This window comes from Eucalyptus grandis, chromosome 6 (assembly GCF_016545825.1).
Source record: "Eucalyptus grandis isolate ANBG69807.140 chromosome 6, ASM1654582v1, whole genome shotgun sequence".
Classification (NCBI taxonomy): domain Eukaryota; kingdom Viridiplantae; phylum Streptophyta; class Magnoliopsida; order Myrtales; family Myrtaceae; genus Eucalyptus; species Eucalyptus grandis.
In genome coordinates, this window is record NC_052617.1 from 45,011,892 (window position 1) to 45,028,947 (window position 17,056).

At 38.2% G+C, this 17,056-nt stretch overlaps 1 protein-coding gene across 1 annotated transcript; it reads right to left on the reverse strand.

The window, feature by feature from the left end:
- Positions 1–12,001: 12,001 nt before the first annotated feature.
- On the reverse strand, positions 12,002–12,579 carry LOC104452104 ((-)-germacrene D synthase-like). Its single transcript, XM_039314607.1, has 2 exons — positions 12,333–12,579; positions 12,002–12,228 (listed from the first exon to the last, which is right to left on the reverse strand). Exons 1-2 carry the CDS (start codon positions 12,577–12,579, stop codon positions 12,002–12,004), a joined length of 474 nt encoding a protein of 157 aa, XP_039170541.1.
- Positions 12,580–17,056: the final 4,477 nt, after the last annotated feature.

Below are 17,056 nucleotides of genomic sequence, written 5' to 3' on the forward strand. Positions count from 1 at the left end.
AATGGGAGATCCGATGTTCAATTCGTTCCAACTCCCAAGATTGAGCTCAGAGGGTGGTGGAACAATTTAAATAAAGAAGGTCAAGAATATGTGGAGTCGATACTGGGACGGCTCATCCCCCTTTTGGATATCGGAGTCCATAGTGGTGTTTTGCAAGCTATATCACACTTTTGGTGTCCCGAGACGGCTACATTTATTTTCGGTAAGAATGAGCTAACTCCAACATTGGAAGAGTATAGCGTCATCATAGGAATGCCCCTTGAGACTGAACTTGTTAGGCCACCTCTTGGTATGGAACCCACATCAATTTTATCTCAATTTTTAAGAATTAAAACTGATGAGGTTAAGAAAGTTTTGAAAGCTAATTGTAATGCATGCCCTTTCTCCTTTTTGGCTAATCATTTTTTAAATCAGTCTTCAATGCGCCAAAAGGGTAGGATATTCATCTTAGCATTCTTTGGACTTATAATATTTCCTCATCGAAGAAATGCTATTAATCCTTCGATTGCATGGGTGGTCAAACAAGCATGTGCTGGCATGAATTTTATAAACATGATCTTAGCTGAGACATTTTTATCCCTCAACCGTTTTAAACAAAATGGAGAAAAAGTCATGAATGCCTCTCCCGAGCTTTTACAGATTTGGTTTCTTTCTCACATGAAGGAGTTTGGTCATTTCATGCGTCGAGGTGAAATTGATGATTCTAGTTACCCAATAAAGAGATTTTCAATCTTAGAAAAAAAGTATACCGGAAAATCATTTTCCGATTGGGTGACTTTTCTTAAAAATCCAGATCTCAAGGGCTTCCTATGGTATGCTAAATGGTTCCATGTTAGCCTGGCTTGTTTCTCTCACAAGACAGATAATCCAATTCCACTGATGTGAATTACTGGTGCAACATCTTACTATCCTTATAGAGTGGCCCGCCAGTATCGAGTGCTTCAAGATATCCCACCTCCTCTCCGAGTGGATCTGTTTCAAGCCCGCTTCGTGCACAAGGATCACAAATACCTCGATGAGATCGAGCATCTTGAAAATGCATGGAAGGAATGCCATCCGGAAAAGATAGTGGTGCCTAGAAGATTGAAAGGAAATGAGAAGATTTTTCATACCTCGGATTATTATATCCATCATCACGAGATCCCTCAAGCTCTACTTCCCGTGATACCTGAAGTGACCATGAAGCCCACTCGTAAAGCACAAATTGAAAATCTTGAAGAAACGGTGGAAAGGAAAGAAGCTCGTATTTCGAGTTGGTTCGACAGAACAAGAAGCTTCGAAAGACTATGATCTCCCAATTGTATATAGAAAAGAGTCGCTAGATTTAAGAGTTTAATTCAAGCTTTATGATGTTATTTCAATTTCTTAGATTGATGTTTTAGGAATTTAATTTCCTAGGGAGTTATGTTAGCATTTTAAGTTGATGTCTTTGGAATTTGATTTCACTTAATAAATGAAGCGATTGACCGTTGTCATGGACCAATCTCATTTGTTATGATACTTACTGCATTATTTTACATTGATAGGTGACAACACGGCTAATCCAAGATCACCAATCCGTACTTGTTCTAGGACAACAATGGTTGGCAACACTGAACAAACACGTGTTGCTGAACAAGCTCGTGTTGCTCTTGAATCAGAGATGAAGCAAGTCCTGAATGTTCTTGAGCAGCTCTCTAAGCAAATCGACTCTCTCCAAGCAAACATTGCCCCACAAGCTCCGCAAGTTGAAGTGGTGTTACCACAACATACTCCCCGTGGTCGATTTGAGAGATAAAGAAGTGATGGACACCCAGGGCAACCAAGTGGCAAATTTGATTATTATGTAAAGTATTCAGCTCCTCCCAGCTCCTACTTCGACCCACGGATATCATCCCGATGGATAGGGTGGCATAGATGATCCCGCACCTCCAAAGATTGAGAGCTCTGATGATGCACTCAAGGGAATGACTAAACTATTCAAAGAGAATTTAGTGTTTGTCATCGACAAAGCTTGAGAGTAGGAAAATATTAATTATTTGCACACTCCTCTGCGCAGAGTCTTTATTGCTTTCCATATTTGCATATTTGCATTTTCAATTCTAGCATTTCCCTTATTTCAATAATGTAATTTGCTTTTCATCCAATAAAATGCATGGAGATTTTTCATGTTTTAAGGGCATGTTGAAGTACACCAAACTAGCCCTGTGATGAAATCCTACCAAAAAGAAAAAGGCAAGGAGCTAATTCTGAAGGCTGGGCTTCTTCATGTTCCCTTGAAAAAAATTTCAAAATAAAATCATCTTCCGGCATGCATCTAATTTACCATGTTTGTTTCATTTAATTATTTGCTTTATGTTTCAGGTGCAGCTCTGCGCACATTTAAGGAATCTCTGTGAACTCCCTGGCAAAGAGGGGCAAGACACAGACACTTAACATTTTTGACTTTATCTTTTGATGTGCAAGAATAGAGTATGGCATTTTTATCATTATAGAATGCTTTCACATGATATTGAACAATTCATCAATTCCACTTGAAATTTATCAAAATGGATAATTCAGTGAAGGATGTTGAGTTACTTGAACATGTTAAATGATGCTAAATGCGGCGTGAAAGGCAAGCCTAATCCCATACACAGTCCCTTGTCTATACATTGTGAGGTGAGTATAGAAACATTTTGTGTTTCAAGATGAAGAGTTTTCTTGCATGAAGTACGACAACTAAAATGATGAGGGGCAGTTCATTTCTCTACAATGAACCCTTGTTTAACCCCTTTTGAGCCCAAATACTTAAAGAATTTCTTTCATACTACCCCTGTCAAGAACCACCCCACATCGGGGCAAATGGAGGTAAGTTGACATTGAAGGAGAGTGAAATGGATGGAAATTTTCTTGCTCTCACTTGCATCAATCTTCAAGTTATGCTTTTACATTGAATTCATGTGATAATTTAAGTGCCTTAGGACGACGAAGAGCGTTTCTTTCACTATCCTACACACTTATATCCTTTGCATAGCCCACTTGAGCCTGTGATTTCGTTTCTTTTAAACCCAGTTGGTGATCATCCCCCACACTGGGGCAAGGCAAGAGACAGATGAAGACCCTTGAAGGTTCGAGTGTCATTTAAAGTATACTCGACACACGCATTGTGCGCAAGAACTGAAATCAAAATAGAACTAAGGGGCATGAAAAAGTAGTGTGCCTGGTAAAAGCAAAGCCAGTGCCTATGAAAAGAAGAGAGAAATGATTGATGAATTGGGGGCATAATAAAAAAGAGCAGTGTGCTTGATCGATGCCCATCATCAAAGAAAATGATTTTGAGAAAAGATCTCCAGTTGAACAATCATTGGCATCAATGATAAACTCTTGAGCCAATAAAGAAATTTGTCAAGAAGACAATCCGTGGCGAAGAAAGCTAGTGGTAATGTCAAGATGATCACCAACTCTTACCCATTACACACATCTTTGAGCCTAACGATCCTTTCGTTTCTCAAACCCAAGAACCAAGCCTATGTTACGTCCCTTACAAAGTCTTTTCAGATTAAGGCACTTGAATTAACATAGGAATCCATATGTTTTAAGCATTGCTCGAAGAAGTGCGAGCAAGATTATTTCTTTCTCATTTTGCAGGGTTCTTGACTTGTAAACCCGGAGATGATTACAGAATTGTTCTTTCAATAGCCTTGACTCAAAGAGTCTCTTTTGCTAAGCCATTGACCAAACCCACATTACAATCCTTGTCAAAGACCTCTCAGATTGGTAAGGTCGTACTGATTGCAAGAAAATTCGAACTCTTGTCGACAAGATGATAATAAGATTGAGTGATATATTCCCGCATCAATGGTCGGGACAAATAACCCCTCCTAAATGAGAGCGAGTGAAAAAGCCTTTTTCACACCAAAAGTGTCTCATTTAGCATGTTCAAGAGATTCACACTATAACTGTAAATTGTCCTTGTGATAATTTTTCCAGTAGAAGCTTGATAAAGCCATCATGCATGGACCTTCATTGAATTTTTCCTCAAAGACAAAAAAAAAATTGTCTTTGAAACCCTGAGTTTGTTCAGTCATCTTGGTGCTTGATGAGAATTCCAAGTACCCATTTATAAAATGTTTTCAAATGTCTAGTTTGAGTTCCGATGTTTGAACCTTTAAACACTTGATGTGATTTCCAAGTGCTTGTCTTTTCAAACATCGATGTGATTTCCAGATGTTTAGTAAAATATTTTCAAATGTCTAGTGTGAACCCCAAATATTTGAACCCTTAAATGCTTGATGTGATACCAAGTGTTTATCTTTCCAAACGTTTGATGTGACTTCCAGATGTTTAGTAAAAACCCCAGATATTTGAACCATTAAATGCTTGATGTGATACCAAGTGTTTGTCTTTCCAAACATCTGATGTGACTTCTAGATGTTTAGTAAAAACCCCAGATATTTGAACCCTTAAACGCTTGATGTGATACCAAGTGTTTGTCTTTCCAAACGTCTGATGTGACTTCCAGATGTTTAGTAAAAACCCAAGATATTTGAACCCTTAAACACTTGATGTGATACCAAGTGTTTGTCCTTCTAAAACGTCTGATGTGATTTCCAGATGTTTAGTAAATGTTTTCAAATGTCCAGCATGAATTCCAGAATTTGAATATTTAAATGCTCGATGTGACTTCCAAGTATTTGTATTTTCAAACATCTGAATGTGATTTCCAAGTGCTTAGGATCTGATGAGAGTTCCAGATCTCTAAAGACTTTGAGCCTTTCAATTATCTGAAGAGATTTCCAGATGTTGGTTAGGTCTTATAGGAATCATTTCACACCTAATAATACTTTTCTGAATCTCCAGATAAGTATGACAGGTACGTGTTCATTTTGCATTTGCATTGAGCATAGACACATTGAGATCTACGTTCTTAACCAAATCATTGCATTTACATTGCATTATTGCATGACCTGCATTTCAAAAAGAATTAAATTTATTTGAAAAAGAGGTCACTAACATTTGCATATGCATTTCATATTCATTTTGCATTTGCATTTCATTGAGCATAGACAAATTGAGATCTACGTTCTTGACCAAATCATTGCATTATTGCATAACCTTGCATTTCAAAAAGAATTAAATTTATTTGAAAAAGAGGTCATTAACATTTGCATATGCATTTCATATTCATTTTGCATTCATTCTGCATGGTCTAAATTTAGGTGTCATTTATCTTTGATGGAAACCTCTACGAGCTTCCCTTCAAAGAGGGGCAACTGTTGACACCTATTTTAAAATTTAATTTATTTTTTAGAAAATAATAATATAGCATTTGGTTGTAGAGGGAAATTTTGAAAAAAAAAAAATTGAATTCAAAATAATTCAACGGCCGGATTTTGGAGCCATTTCTTTGTTGAAGAGGTTGAGTGAATATCGCCGGATCTTCAACAATTTCAAGTTTTTCTTCTATAAAAGAGAAGCCGAGGCTTCGGTTTGAGGGGGGTTCTCTTGATTGTTCGTCGAAGAAAAAGGGAGAAAGGAAAAACTAAAGAAGAAGAGGAGAAAAGTCAAAAGAAAAAGGTGGAGAGAAGAGAAGATACAGAGAGAAGTGACGTGAGGGAAAGCAAAAAGTGAGAGTGAGAGGGACATCTGAGGGATCGGCAGAGAGAGAGAGACAGGTGAGAAAAAGTGTCAGGTGAGAGAAAGTAAAAAAAATGGGCAAAAAGATGGACTACTGTTCATCTTCCTCGTGAGTTTTTGTCCCTGCTGCCCATTTCTTCCCCGCTGCCAAGACAAGACGCTGCCGCCGCTCCTGCGCCCCACATCGCCGCCGGTCCAAGATCCTCCGCTCGCACCGCCGCTCAACTCCACCAGCATCTACCGCTGGAACTCCACCAGCATTTGCCGCCGGAACTCCACAGCCGCGAGCACCCTCATGACGACCCCACACTCCTCGCTGTTGCAAATCGCGATCCCGACGATCACCGCCGTCCACTTCGCCCGGTAGCCCGCGCTACTCCGCCTCGCCCGGTGCCCGACGCCCCGCATCACCTCGATGTCCCCGTAGCCAAAGTTCACCGCACCTGCTGCTCGTCGCAACGCCAGAAACCGCGGCGCCCGACGCCGAACCGACGCCTCCGACGCACCAGCCCGCGAGCCCTCCTCACCGACCCAGCCCGCCAAACGTCTCGCCGCAACGCCGCTGCAACCCGACGCTGCTGCTTCCATCCGCCTGCCTTCAACGACGCTCGCACCCGAGCTCCGTCGTTGGCCCCGCATCTCCGCGATCCGCAGCATCGCTGCCGCTACCACAGCTCGCATCCTCACCTCTGCAGCAACCGACGCCGGCTCCACGCCCGAACAGGACCATTTGTTGCCTCCTCTGTTTTGCTGCAGGTCTGGTGACTTCCGAACCTCGCCGGAGCTCCGACGGACAGCCCTTGTTCCGAACGGCGAGCCACCATCGCAGTTCAGCCATTCACGCTTCCTCGCCATTTCTTCAAGTCCCACCGTGAGTTAGACTAGGTAAATTTTTAGGTATTTGGTTTCATAGTTTTTTTTATTATTATTTGCTTATTATTTTTATTCTAACTTGATTTGTTTTGATTTATTATCCAATTGGAAAATTTGTCATATTTAGTTATGATAATCAAAATATTAAGCCGCGAGACGTCGGGTTAGATTTTTGATTATTTCAATCTTTTATGACAAATTTATGGTTTGCTTTGCATTATTGACTTGCATTAAGATATATGTCATTGATATACATTGATGAATTATATTTTGGTGCATCATCATTATTTGCTTCTCACTTATTATGCATATCTAGAATTTAAGTACTTAGGTCCATATGCATTTCATATTTAAAGCTTTTGCATTTTGTAAGATTCATTTAGAATTAGGATGATTTTCCTTTAAAAAATATTAAAAAAAAAAACAAAAAATGTTATTTAGGTTATATAGATTTTATAATGCACATATTACATGTTGCATTTTAATTAGAAGGTTATAGGTTAATGTTTTAACATTCTCATCATGTAGTATTTTTTTTATAATAAAAATAAAAATGCCAAAAATTAGCATTGCATCATTATGTCACCTTTTTTAAATGAAAATTACTAGGTCATTTCAAATAAAAAAAGAAAACACAAAAGTCTTTTACCCGGTTAATTAACAGGTTAGTTCATAATTAATCCAATGTCATGTCATCATTGTTTAATATAGGTTGCATATGTGTAATAAAAAAAATCACAAAAAGAACATGCATATAGAATTATTATGTCATTCATCTCATGTCATGAAACACATGCATATTTAGGATTATATAAATTAGATTGCATACATATAGTAATAAGTTTAAGTCATACCATATGAATTGCATCTCACATATCATTAAAGTAAAATCCATGCATATCAAATTTAGATTAAGATTGCATATAATTAACATTTAAAAAGAAAAAGAAAAATTAGGTGTCATGTCATTTAGAAAATCATGTTTAGGGCATGCATTTTTATTAACATTTTTTATTGAATGTTATTTTATTGATTGTGCACCCGCATGATCACCATTTGCATGTTAGTAGTTTAGGTTTAAATTAATCAACATTGCCTGCTAAATATTTTTGAAATTAAAATAAAAGGTACCGAAAGGGCGTTAGATTAATCTAGCGTAATCATGTCCCCCGGACCTATTGAATCTCTGTTCGCAATAGTAAAGTATTCTCCCATACTTTACTTGGGTTTCTAACCAGCCATAATTGGTTAGTGGCGGCTCCAAATTGAAATTGCATGTTTAAATGAATTAATTTCTATCAAGTCGCGATTGGGAGGACTTGGGAGGGTCCGCGCCAAGTCTTCGGACTTAGTAATCCATTAACCTAAACTTTTAGGATCGCCCTGAAAATTTTAGGTCGCGACAAGTATCCATGCACAATTTACCTTGATATCATGCACATGTCATCATACCTCATGTACATACATCATCATATAGTCATCACCATCATGTCATACATTTACCATCATCATTACCATGCATCCATGCACTCATCATCATATCACATGTACCATCATCATTACCATGCATCTATCACTATGTCATAGGTGCATATACAACCATGATTCATATCATCCATGCTATCAAGCATACATCACCATGAGATCCATTCATGCCTTCATGATCGCATTTTCAATACCAAATAGCATCAATTTATTTTCATAAGTCGATCATGCATCATGCCATATGCATACACCCATGCACATGATTCATTTTCAATTCTTATCGTTCACAAGGATCTCATCAGTTTTTCTTTCCAGGGACCAATGTTTGCATCCCACAATTCATTGCTCGCATCCAACCAATCATTGCGAGTAACCTCCGGGCATGTATCCAAGATATAACTGGGCATCTGGCACCCCCACATTCCAGGCATCTCGTATCCCAACTGGCATCACGAGGAACCTCTGGGCATGTATCCAAGATACAACTGGGCATCCGGCATTTACACTCCCTGGCCGGGCATCTCGCATCCCAACTAGCATCGCGAGGCAGCCCCCTGGGCACAAACCTCCAGGGCTTCCGGAATTACGTACCGACATACCACCAGGATTTCCCCCTCCTCTGGAATTACGTACCGTATACCACCGGGCATCTCGAAACTCCCAAGAAAATCTCCGGGGCTCGCCATGAAAATGGTTTCCCCTACCCTCCGGAATTACGTACCGACATACCACCAGGCCTCCCCTGGAATTACGTACCGTATACCATCGGGCATCCCGACACTCCCGGGCATCATCGGCTCACACCTCCGACAGCCTTCTCATTTATCTCAATTCTCATCTTCAATTATAGCTCAATTTTAATCATGGCATGTCATGTGATGGCATTCAAGATCATATTCATCATTAAATTCATACATGCATCTCAATTCACTATCATGCATGCATCAAGACACCATCATCCAATCAATACAATTCATGGAGTCCATGCAATTTAAAATGGTCCATATTTCATGCCCTTTTTACAAAATTCCAGCATGTACCATTTTTAGAAAATATTTAAATTAAATATCCATAAGCTTCTGAAAAATCATGAAATCAAGGCACGTGATAGATAAGACAATAAGATAACAATTCCATGAAAAACACATGCCCAATAGAGTTCCACACAAGAAGATACAATTCTCACAAAACAGCATGCAATCTCGGATAGAAACAGAATGCACAGTTTCCGAAATGATTCGATTAAAATATCCGAACGACCTTCGAAAATTATGAAATTTTACCAGGTTGTATTTAAGACGCTAAAGTAGATTTTTCATGAAGACTTCTAGGCCAGATTCGTTTTAGATCATTTTCTACAGTCGTACGAAGCTTCTGGATCTATCACCGAAATGTCCAGTGTATGTATCTCCGAAATACCGAGTTTTTACCCACTTATTCTTCTTCGTTTCCCCTGAAATTTGGATATGTTTTACCTCAAGAGGTCCCCTAAAACTTTCATTACGGAATATAGGTCAAATTTCCAGAGTATAGTCATCATATGGGTCCATGAAGTCTCGGGTGTCCTGTACCGCGTCTCCAGATTTACCGTCTTCAAGAGTAAGTCGATTCACTAGGCTACACTTGTTAATTTTACTTAAAATTTTATTATGTTAGTATTTAAGATGTTCTCTACAAGTTTCATGAAGAAGTCGAAGAGAGATTCTTGATAAAAATCGACATGCAACCACAGATCTACCAAAAGGTCAGCAAAATCGTTCCAGATCTAGTGTCTTCGTAGGATGAGGGTTTTACCCCTCAAATATCCATCATTTTGTATAAAATTTTAGTATGTTTCATTTTAAGATGTTGGCTACAACTTTTATGAATAAATAAAAGTCAAAATCGAACTCAAAATATGCATGCAAACTCTCACAAGATTCTGGTTCAGGCGGTTCATACGAAAACATTCCAGATCTAGTATCTCCGTAGGATGAGAGTTTGACCCCTTAAATCTCCATCATTTTGCACCAAATTTTAATATGTTGTAGTTTAAGATGTTGGATACAACTTTCATGAAGAAATAAAAGTCAAAATCGAACTCAAAACATGCATGCAAGCTCTCACAAGATTCTGGTTCAGGCGGTTCATGCGAAAACATTCCAGATCTAGTATCTCCGTAGGATGAGAGTTTGACCCCTTAAATCTCCATAATTTTGCACAAAATTTTAATATGTTGTATTTTAAGATGTTAGCTACAACTTTCCTAAAGAAATAAAAGTCAAAATCGAACTCAAAACATGCATGCAAGCTCTCACAAGATTCTGGTTCAGGCGGTTCATGCGAAAACATTCCAGATCTAGTATCTCCGTAAGATGAGAGTTTGACCCCTTAAATCTCCATAATTTTGCACAAAATTTTAGTATGTTGTAGTTTAAGATGTTTGCTACAACTTTCATGAAGGAATCAAAGTCAAAATTGAACTCAAAACATGCATTCAAGCTCTCACAAGATTCTGGGTCAGGCGGTTCATACGAAAACAACATGCAAACTCAAGAACAAGTCACATTCTAGCTTCGGTTTTGCCTACTCTAACATCCGAAATCTACCACCAACAAATCACACATGCAAGGCACACATGCAAGAGCGGAAATCAGTCCCAACTTGCCTCCAAAACCGAGCAAACGAGGCACACCGGCGACGGACGGATGGCGTGCGGGCGGCGACGGGTGGACTCCTTCTCTTGGCTTCCCCTTCTCTCTCGCCACTCCCTCTCTCTCGCATCCTCCTCTCTCTCCCTTTGGCCGAATTCTCCACCAGCCTCTCTCTCTCTCTCTCTCTCTCTCTCTCTCTCTCTCTTTGGTTGTATATATATATGCATGCATTCTTAGTTTGCATGAGGGACACTTGTCCCCAAGGAGGAGACAAGTGTCTCCCTTGCCGAAGACACTTGGAGGCCATGCAGCTCCTCCTTCTCCCCCTCCATGCGCCGACATGGGCCGGGCTTATGGCCCACTTTAGGCCCATCTCACTTGGGCCTAAAGCCCAAACTTAAATGGCCCAAGTTTATTTTTTTAATAATACATCTTAATCTTCAATTTAAATAAATACCTAATTGCATAATAAAAGGCCAAAAGACTTTGCAACATAGTTTAATAAAATCCAACTTATAAAATTCATGGCCAAATACGTAATTTCCTCATCAAATAAAATCCTTGGTCTCACATGAACATAGGATGCGTTTCCAACAACAATAATTATCCATTTATATAAATACCAGATCATTCTTATTCACTTAGCCATAAATCTTGAAATCATAATTCAATAAACTCCTACTTATAAAACACATGGCCGTGAGTTATTTTTGGGATGCCACAATGTGGGTGTGGATTGGCCTCGTTGTTCTTGGTCAAGTCACTCGCAAGTTCCTCCCTTTTTCTATTTTGCAGTGTGCTTTTAGCTCATCACATTAGACCATCCCGCCTCTCAACGCACTCAAGAAAGCTACCTACCTCTAAATTAGTAGTTTCGCATCTTCCAATTGATTTTCACAATTCTTTTAGACAGTAAAATACCCGTTAAGAGTGCCAAACTCTGGAAAGCTCATTTGAATGTGTTGAGAGCTACAGTTACAGGGACTATTTAGGCCTAGAGGCCATCGTAACCATGGCAGAAGCCAGATCGCTATCTCAAATGTGGGATTCTCCTGTTGCACTAAAAATGAATTCTACATGGCCCAGTCCCTGTAGGTGGGCTTTCATTCTGTGCTAATAGTAGATCTCATTCTCTTCTTTCCATACTCCATACCAATCAAATCAATTGGTTTTATAACCATACCATTCTAAATCGCATCCTTTGAAATTCGAAATGAAAATAGCTCATCCAAAGCTTGATTAATCCTTTTTGGACAGATAAATTATACACTTCATTCTTCAATGAAAAAACCACATCTTGTTGCCACTCACTAACACAGTACGCATGCATAGATGCATCATCTTTTGAACAATGGGTCCAGTTTTTTAATGTCCAGCTGATGAACTTCTAGTTCACTAATTGCATATCATAACTATTGCACTGGGTCTATGAGCACCGAATGTATGTAATCTTTCAGTGCAATATGAGGACTGGTATAATGATCTCCGCCATCCTTGTACAACACATCCATCACTCGTGAGAGGTTGAGAATTCCCACGAGAAGCGGCATTGCGACAGCAGTCGGGTGAAGACACTCCTCATTGATGTCCTTCCACGAGTCATTCACTTGCTTGCGCAGGTTGTTTTCCGCTTCTTGTTCTGTGACACCATATTGCTTCATGTAACATTGCACGGCCGAGTCCACATGTCCTCTTGATTATTCGAACTGCAAAGATATGTATAACAAGACATTTAAACAAGACCGTCTATATTCCATAGGAGTTGGGTTGGGTCTATATCTTTATGGAACACTTGCAAGAACGAAAAGTTATGTGTCGCCAAATCATTCATGAGCCTGCAGATGATTGTTGAAGCCTTGAGGATCTTTGGGTCGTTGAACAACCAATCTAGATCGTCTTTTGTGACGATATCAGGCATTCCCACGAAGGACGTGACAGCTAACAATGGGTAACCACTTGATACTAGTGCAATGGACATGTACTCATCCATGGTGGGCTTGTGCTGTTGGTTCCCATTTTGCTTCAGCAAAATAGAATCTCGCCTGCCTCTTCATATGAGAATGAAAAATATTATATTTCTATCAATCGAGAATGACAGAACTAAGATTGTAGAATATAGTAGAGGTGGTACGATCTTACTGCTTCTACCGCATAGCAGAGGCAGTATGATTTTCCTGTGCATGGCTGTATTTCTTCAATTTCGACATAGATATTTTTATTTTATTTTTTTCTTTTCTTCTTCTTCCTTGCCGCTCGCCGCCCATTTCTTGTTCCTAGAATAATTTCTAGAAATAAATTATTTTTACTTTTCTAGGTGGCGAGTGGCGTAAAAGAAAAAGATAAGAAAAAGAAAAGAAATTAAAAAAAATTAAACATTACAAAAGAAATTGTAGATTATACTAAACATATTCCTATTATTTTTCTATCTCGAGAATAAAAATTTTGTATAGTTAATAAACGTGTTCTTTTACTTAAAAATTATTTTAGGAATAAAAAATAGAAAAAAAAATTATTTCTAAAAGAAATGAAATAAAAATATTATCAAACACACTCTTAATAATTTTAGTAATTGTACTGTTATTTTCGGATTCATCGTTTCCCAAAATAACGATTTGTGCTAAATGCTAGTGGCCCAGATTTTTTCTTCTTTTTTTTTTGGTCAGAATAGCGGCCCAGGTTTTTTCCTTTTTTTCTTTTTGGTCAGAATAGTGACCCAGGTTATGCACCTGAGTACGTGGGATTCTATCGGGCCGGTTGATGTACGGCGTTTAACACGTGTATCGTATAGAATTTCGGAAAGGCTTTTTAACCTGCGAATGGTAGTGGATGTTGGAGATACCTTGCAAATTGTGTTTTGCTTCTCCACCGTTCATTTTCCAATCAGAATCTAGTCTTCCTTGTCTTCGCTTGCTGCGTACTAGAAGATTCTGTTCTGCATGTTCTCTATTATTGTACCATGGTCGACTACTGACCTGAGTGGTGTGAGTGTTGTGCCAATACCTTCTCGCCATTACAGCCTCATGCGGTGCTACCGCCTCGTTAAGAATGGAAATATCTTCCGCGGTGTGTGGTTCCTGATTTGATTCTGAATTAAATGTGAAGATACGTGTGCAGCACTTGTGGTCTGCATCTGCGCCCAACCTTACCTAGTCCCATCTAGGCAGTAGTACATCATTTTTTGTGGGTGTGGATTTGGCCTTGTCGTTCTTGGTCAGGTCATTCACAAGTTCCTCCCTCTTTCTTCGTGGTGTGTTCTTAGCTCATCACATTCGGATCATCCCGCCTCTCAAAGCACTCGAGAAAGTTGCCTCTAAGTAAGCAGTTTCGCATCTTCTAATTAATTTTCACAATGCTTTTAGACAGCTTGGTCCTGTTTGATAACATTTTCATTTCTCTCTGATCTTTTATTCTTTGAAATAAAATAGAATAAAAATCCATTTTTTCTATTCCCCAAAAGATATTAGTAGCAATGGAATAAATTTGGAACATAAACAAAAAAAAAAAACTTACTTATTTATTTCCGAAAACACAAAAAAAAATGTCATTCTAGAAAAACAAGCTCAACATAACCTAATGTTCATCTTTACATAATCAATACAAGGTTCAATTTCCGAACTGATTCGAGTTCCCTTTTTTCAAAATAAAAAAATAAAATAAAATAAGAATTCAAAAAATTAGGAAAAAATTTAAAAATTAGATTTTGAGTAGTTTTACTAGATTTTAATGTTAATTTTAGTTTAGAATTAGTTTAGCATAAAAATGTGAAAATATTTTGATGAAAATTGAATTCAAAATTGAATAAGCTTTTAAGGCTTTACTATATGGATTTTTAATTGTCATTTTTTTAGAGACAATGTTAGATCGCAAAAGCTTGGTGACTCCAAGCAACTTTTGCTTTCCTTCTCAAAAGATCTATAGACCTGTTTATTATAATGCTCAAAGATGTACTATCAATCTCCTCATATTGTGAGTTATAAATCCAACAAGACTCTCTGTTACCATTTCCAACTATTTATCTTTAACTAACTATTATGTTGGATTTTCTTAGGTTATTTTAGAATATCTTGATCAATTAAATCATTATAAAAGTCCAGTATTATCTAAACTTGAAATGTTAAGTCTCTTTATAATTAAATAAAAAAATGGGATTACAAATTTTTAGGATAATACAAAATGCATTTTTGTTCTTTTTCTATTCCAAGAATATAAATTTTGTGCAATTATCAAATACGTTTTTCTGTTTAGAATCTTGTCCGGGTAAAATTATTTCTAAATAGAAATTATTCTTGAAAACAAAAATGTTATTAAACACACCCTAAATACCAGTCAAGAGGTCAAACTCTAGAAAGTTCATTTAAATGAGAGAGCTACAGTTATGGGAACGATATAGGTCCTAACGCCATCGTAGCCATGGAAGAAGCATCCCTATCTCAAATGCAGGATTCCTCTGTTACACTAATAATGAATTCTACATGGCCAAGTCCCTATAGGAAGAGCCTTCATAGTGCCCTCCTGATTCAGTAGCATCGCTTTCTTTGAATTAAAATTACAATGAATGGCATTAGAGGAAGATGACTTAGGTATGTGGCCAAGAAAAAAATGTGTTTGCACACCGGCCCTTGTAGTTGTACTTGGAGTTACAGAAAAAGAAGTTCGAGTAATATCTCCTCCACTTCATCCTCGACCTCTACCTTGATAGTGACCTTGACCTTAACCTCGACCACAATCTTGATTAGTCTCTCAGATTGCATAGGATCTCTACTTTGCTCCTTCTCATCTTCGATGGTCAAACCAAGTTTGGAGTACTTCCTCCACCAGCTCATGCTCATTTCTTTTGAATTTGACTTCATAGGTTTGCAATGAATTATAGAAAATCATTGTTCGTCATGGCATCCCAGTTTTTGGACACTTCGATTACAACGCCAATGTGATCGTACTTCTTGTCTAATGACCGAAGAATCTTCTCAACAATTCAAACATCTAGAACATTTTCATCATTTCTTTCAATCTCGTTAACAATCACGAGAACTATTGTGAAATAATTAGGATACAATTCAGATTTTTTTCATATGGATTACCTCAAATTCAACTCTCAAAGTTTGAAGGCATATGTTCTTGAGTTTTTGTACTCCTCAATGTGTTATGATGGGTCTCCCATGCCTCCTTGGAAGTAGTACCATCTGACATATTCTCGAACATCGAATCATCTAAAGTTTGATAGATGATTACTAGGGCATATTGTGTGAAAGCTAGTATGAGCACCTAGAGGGGGGTGAATAGGTGCAGAAACAATTTTGTGAGATATGTGCAGTGCTAATCAATAATAGATTATGAAAAGGAGATTCTCTCTTGTAAACAAAACGAGTTACGATCAAAGTAAAAGAGTGTAGAGAAGAGAATATGAACACTGAGATTATAGAGGTTCGGCTTAATCCAAGCCTACGTCAATTCTTCCGCACTGACAGCCCACTGGCTGGATTTCACTATGAACAAAAGAGTTGTTACAGTTAGGCTCTTCCTTGATTCCACAGTGTAGAGACTCTACTACACTTCCTCAAGGTCTCTCAATGATATAGACTCTCTTTTGCGTACAAGATTTCACTCAACGCTTAATTGACTAAGAACAAGGAGCTTCGACTTTGGAATTCTTCTATCGTGCACACACTCGAACAACTGGAACGTCTTCCTTATATACTCCTTTATGCCATCATACCCGTTGGCACTTACCAAAGGAATTCTTCCAATCTACCCGTTGGACAAAATCAAGTAGGAAGATCTTCAAGCTATTTAAGGAACATGACGATAGCCCATCAATCCTGCTCGCCCATACAATCAGGATCTTGGTTTTCATAAGTAGAACCTTCAAAGTATACTTCGCCAATCAACGGATCCACAATTCCCAAATCAATCTTGATTAGAATAAAGGATTCCGACATGCTTTATCCAGCCAAGAGATCTTCTACAGTTGATAAAGTCAAATCCTTGATGAAACATCTAGTTTTGGATAAGTCTTCTTCGACGGACTAGAAACTATCAATGAGGATAGACTTTGAGTTTTGAGTCTGGCAGTCCGAAGGTCTTCAGACTTTGATGGAAGAGTCTGCAAGTCTTCACACTAGACTGATGGAAACGTTTTATCATCTTCAAAACACTCAAGGAAGATTTCTCCAACATATTGATCTATTGCTCGAAACCTTCTCCAAGCCATTCTTTTGATTTTGACTCAAAGTGGCTTCGTCCTTTGGTTCATCATAACCTGTGTTAACAAACTCCCATACACCATAGGTAGCTGAGAGTTTGTTGAGACCATGATCATAAATCATATGCTCTAATACCATCTTGAAGGGATGATTTGAAGTTGAAATTATGCTCACAACTCATACAAATCAAAGAAGAAAATGAGACAAATAGGCTTTTTTTTTTCACCTTGTCACCTTATTGAAATGACCACAAGACTTGCCTTTATA

Bases quoted from the DNA above. Each gene is read 5' to 3' on its own strand.
- LOC104452104 (XM_039314607.1), bottom strand. From the start codon at position 12,579: ATGGATGAGTACATGTCCATTGCACTAGTATCAAGTGGTTACCCATTG. The intron at 12,229-12,332 runs GTCTTGTTTAAA...ATGGTGTCACAG, and splicing joins ACTCCTATGGAATATAGACG to AACAAGAAGCGGAAAACAAC.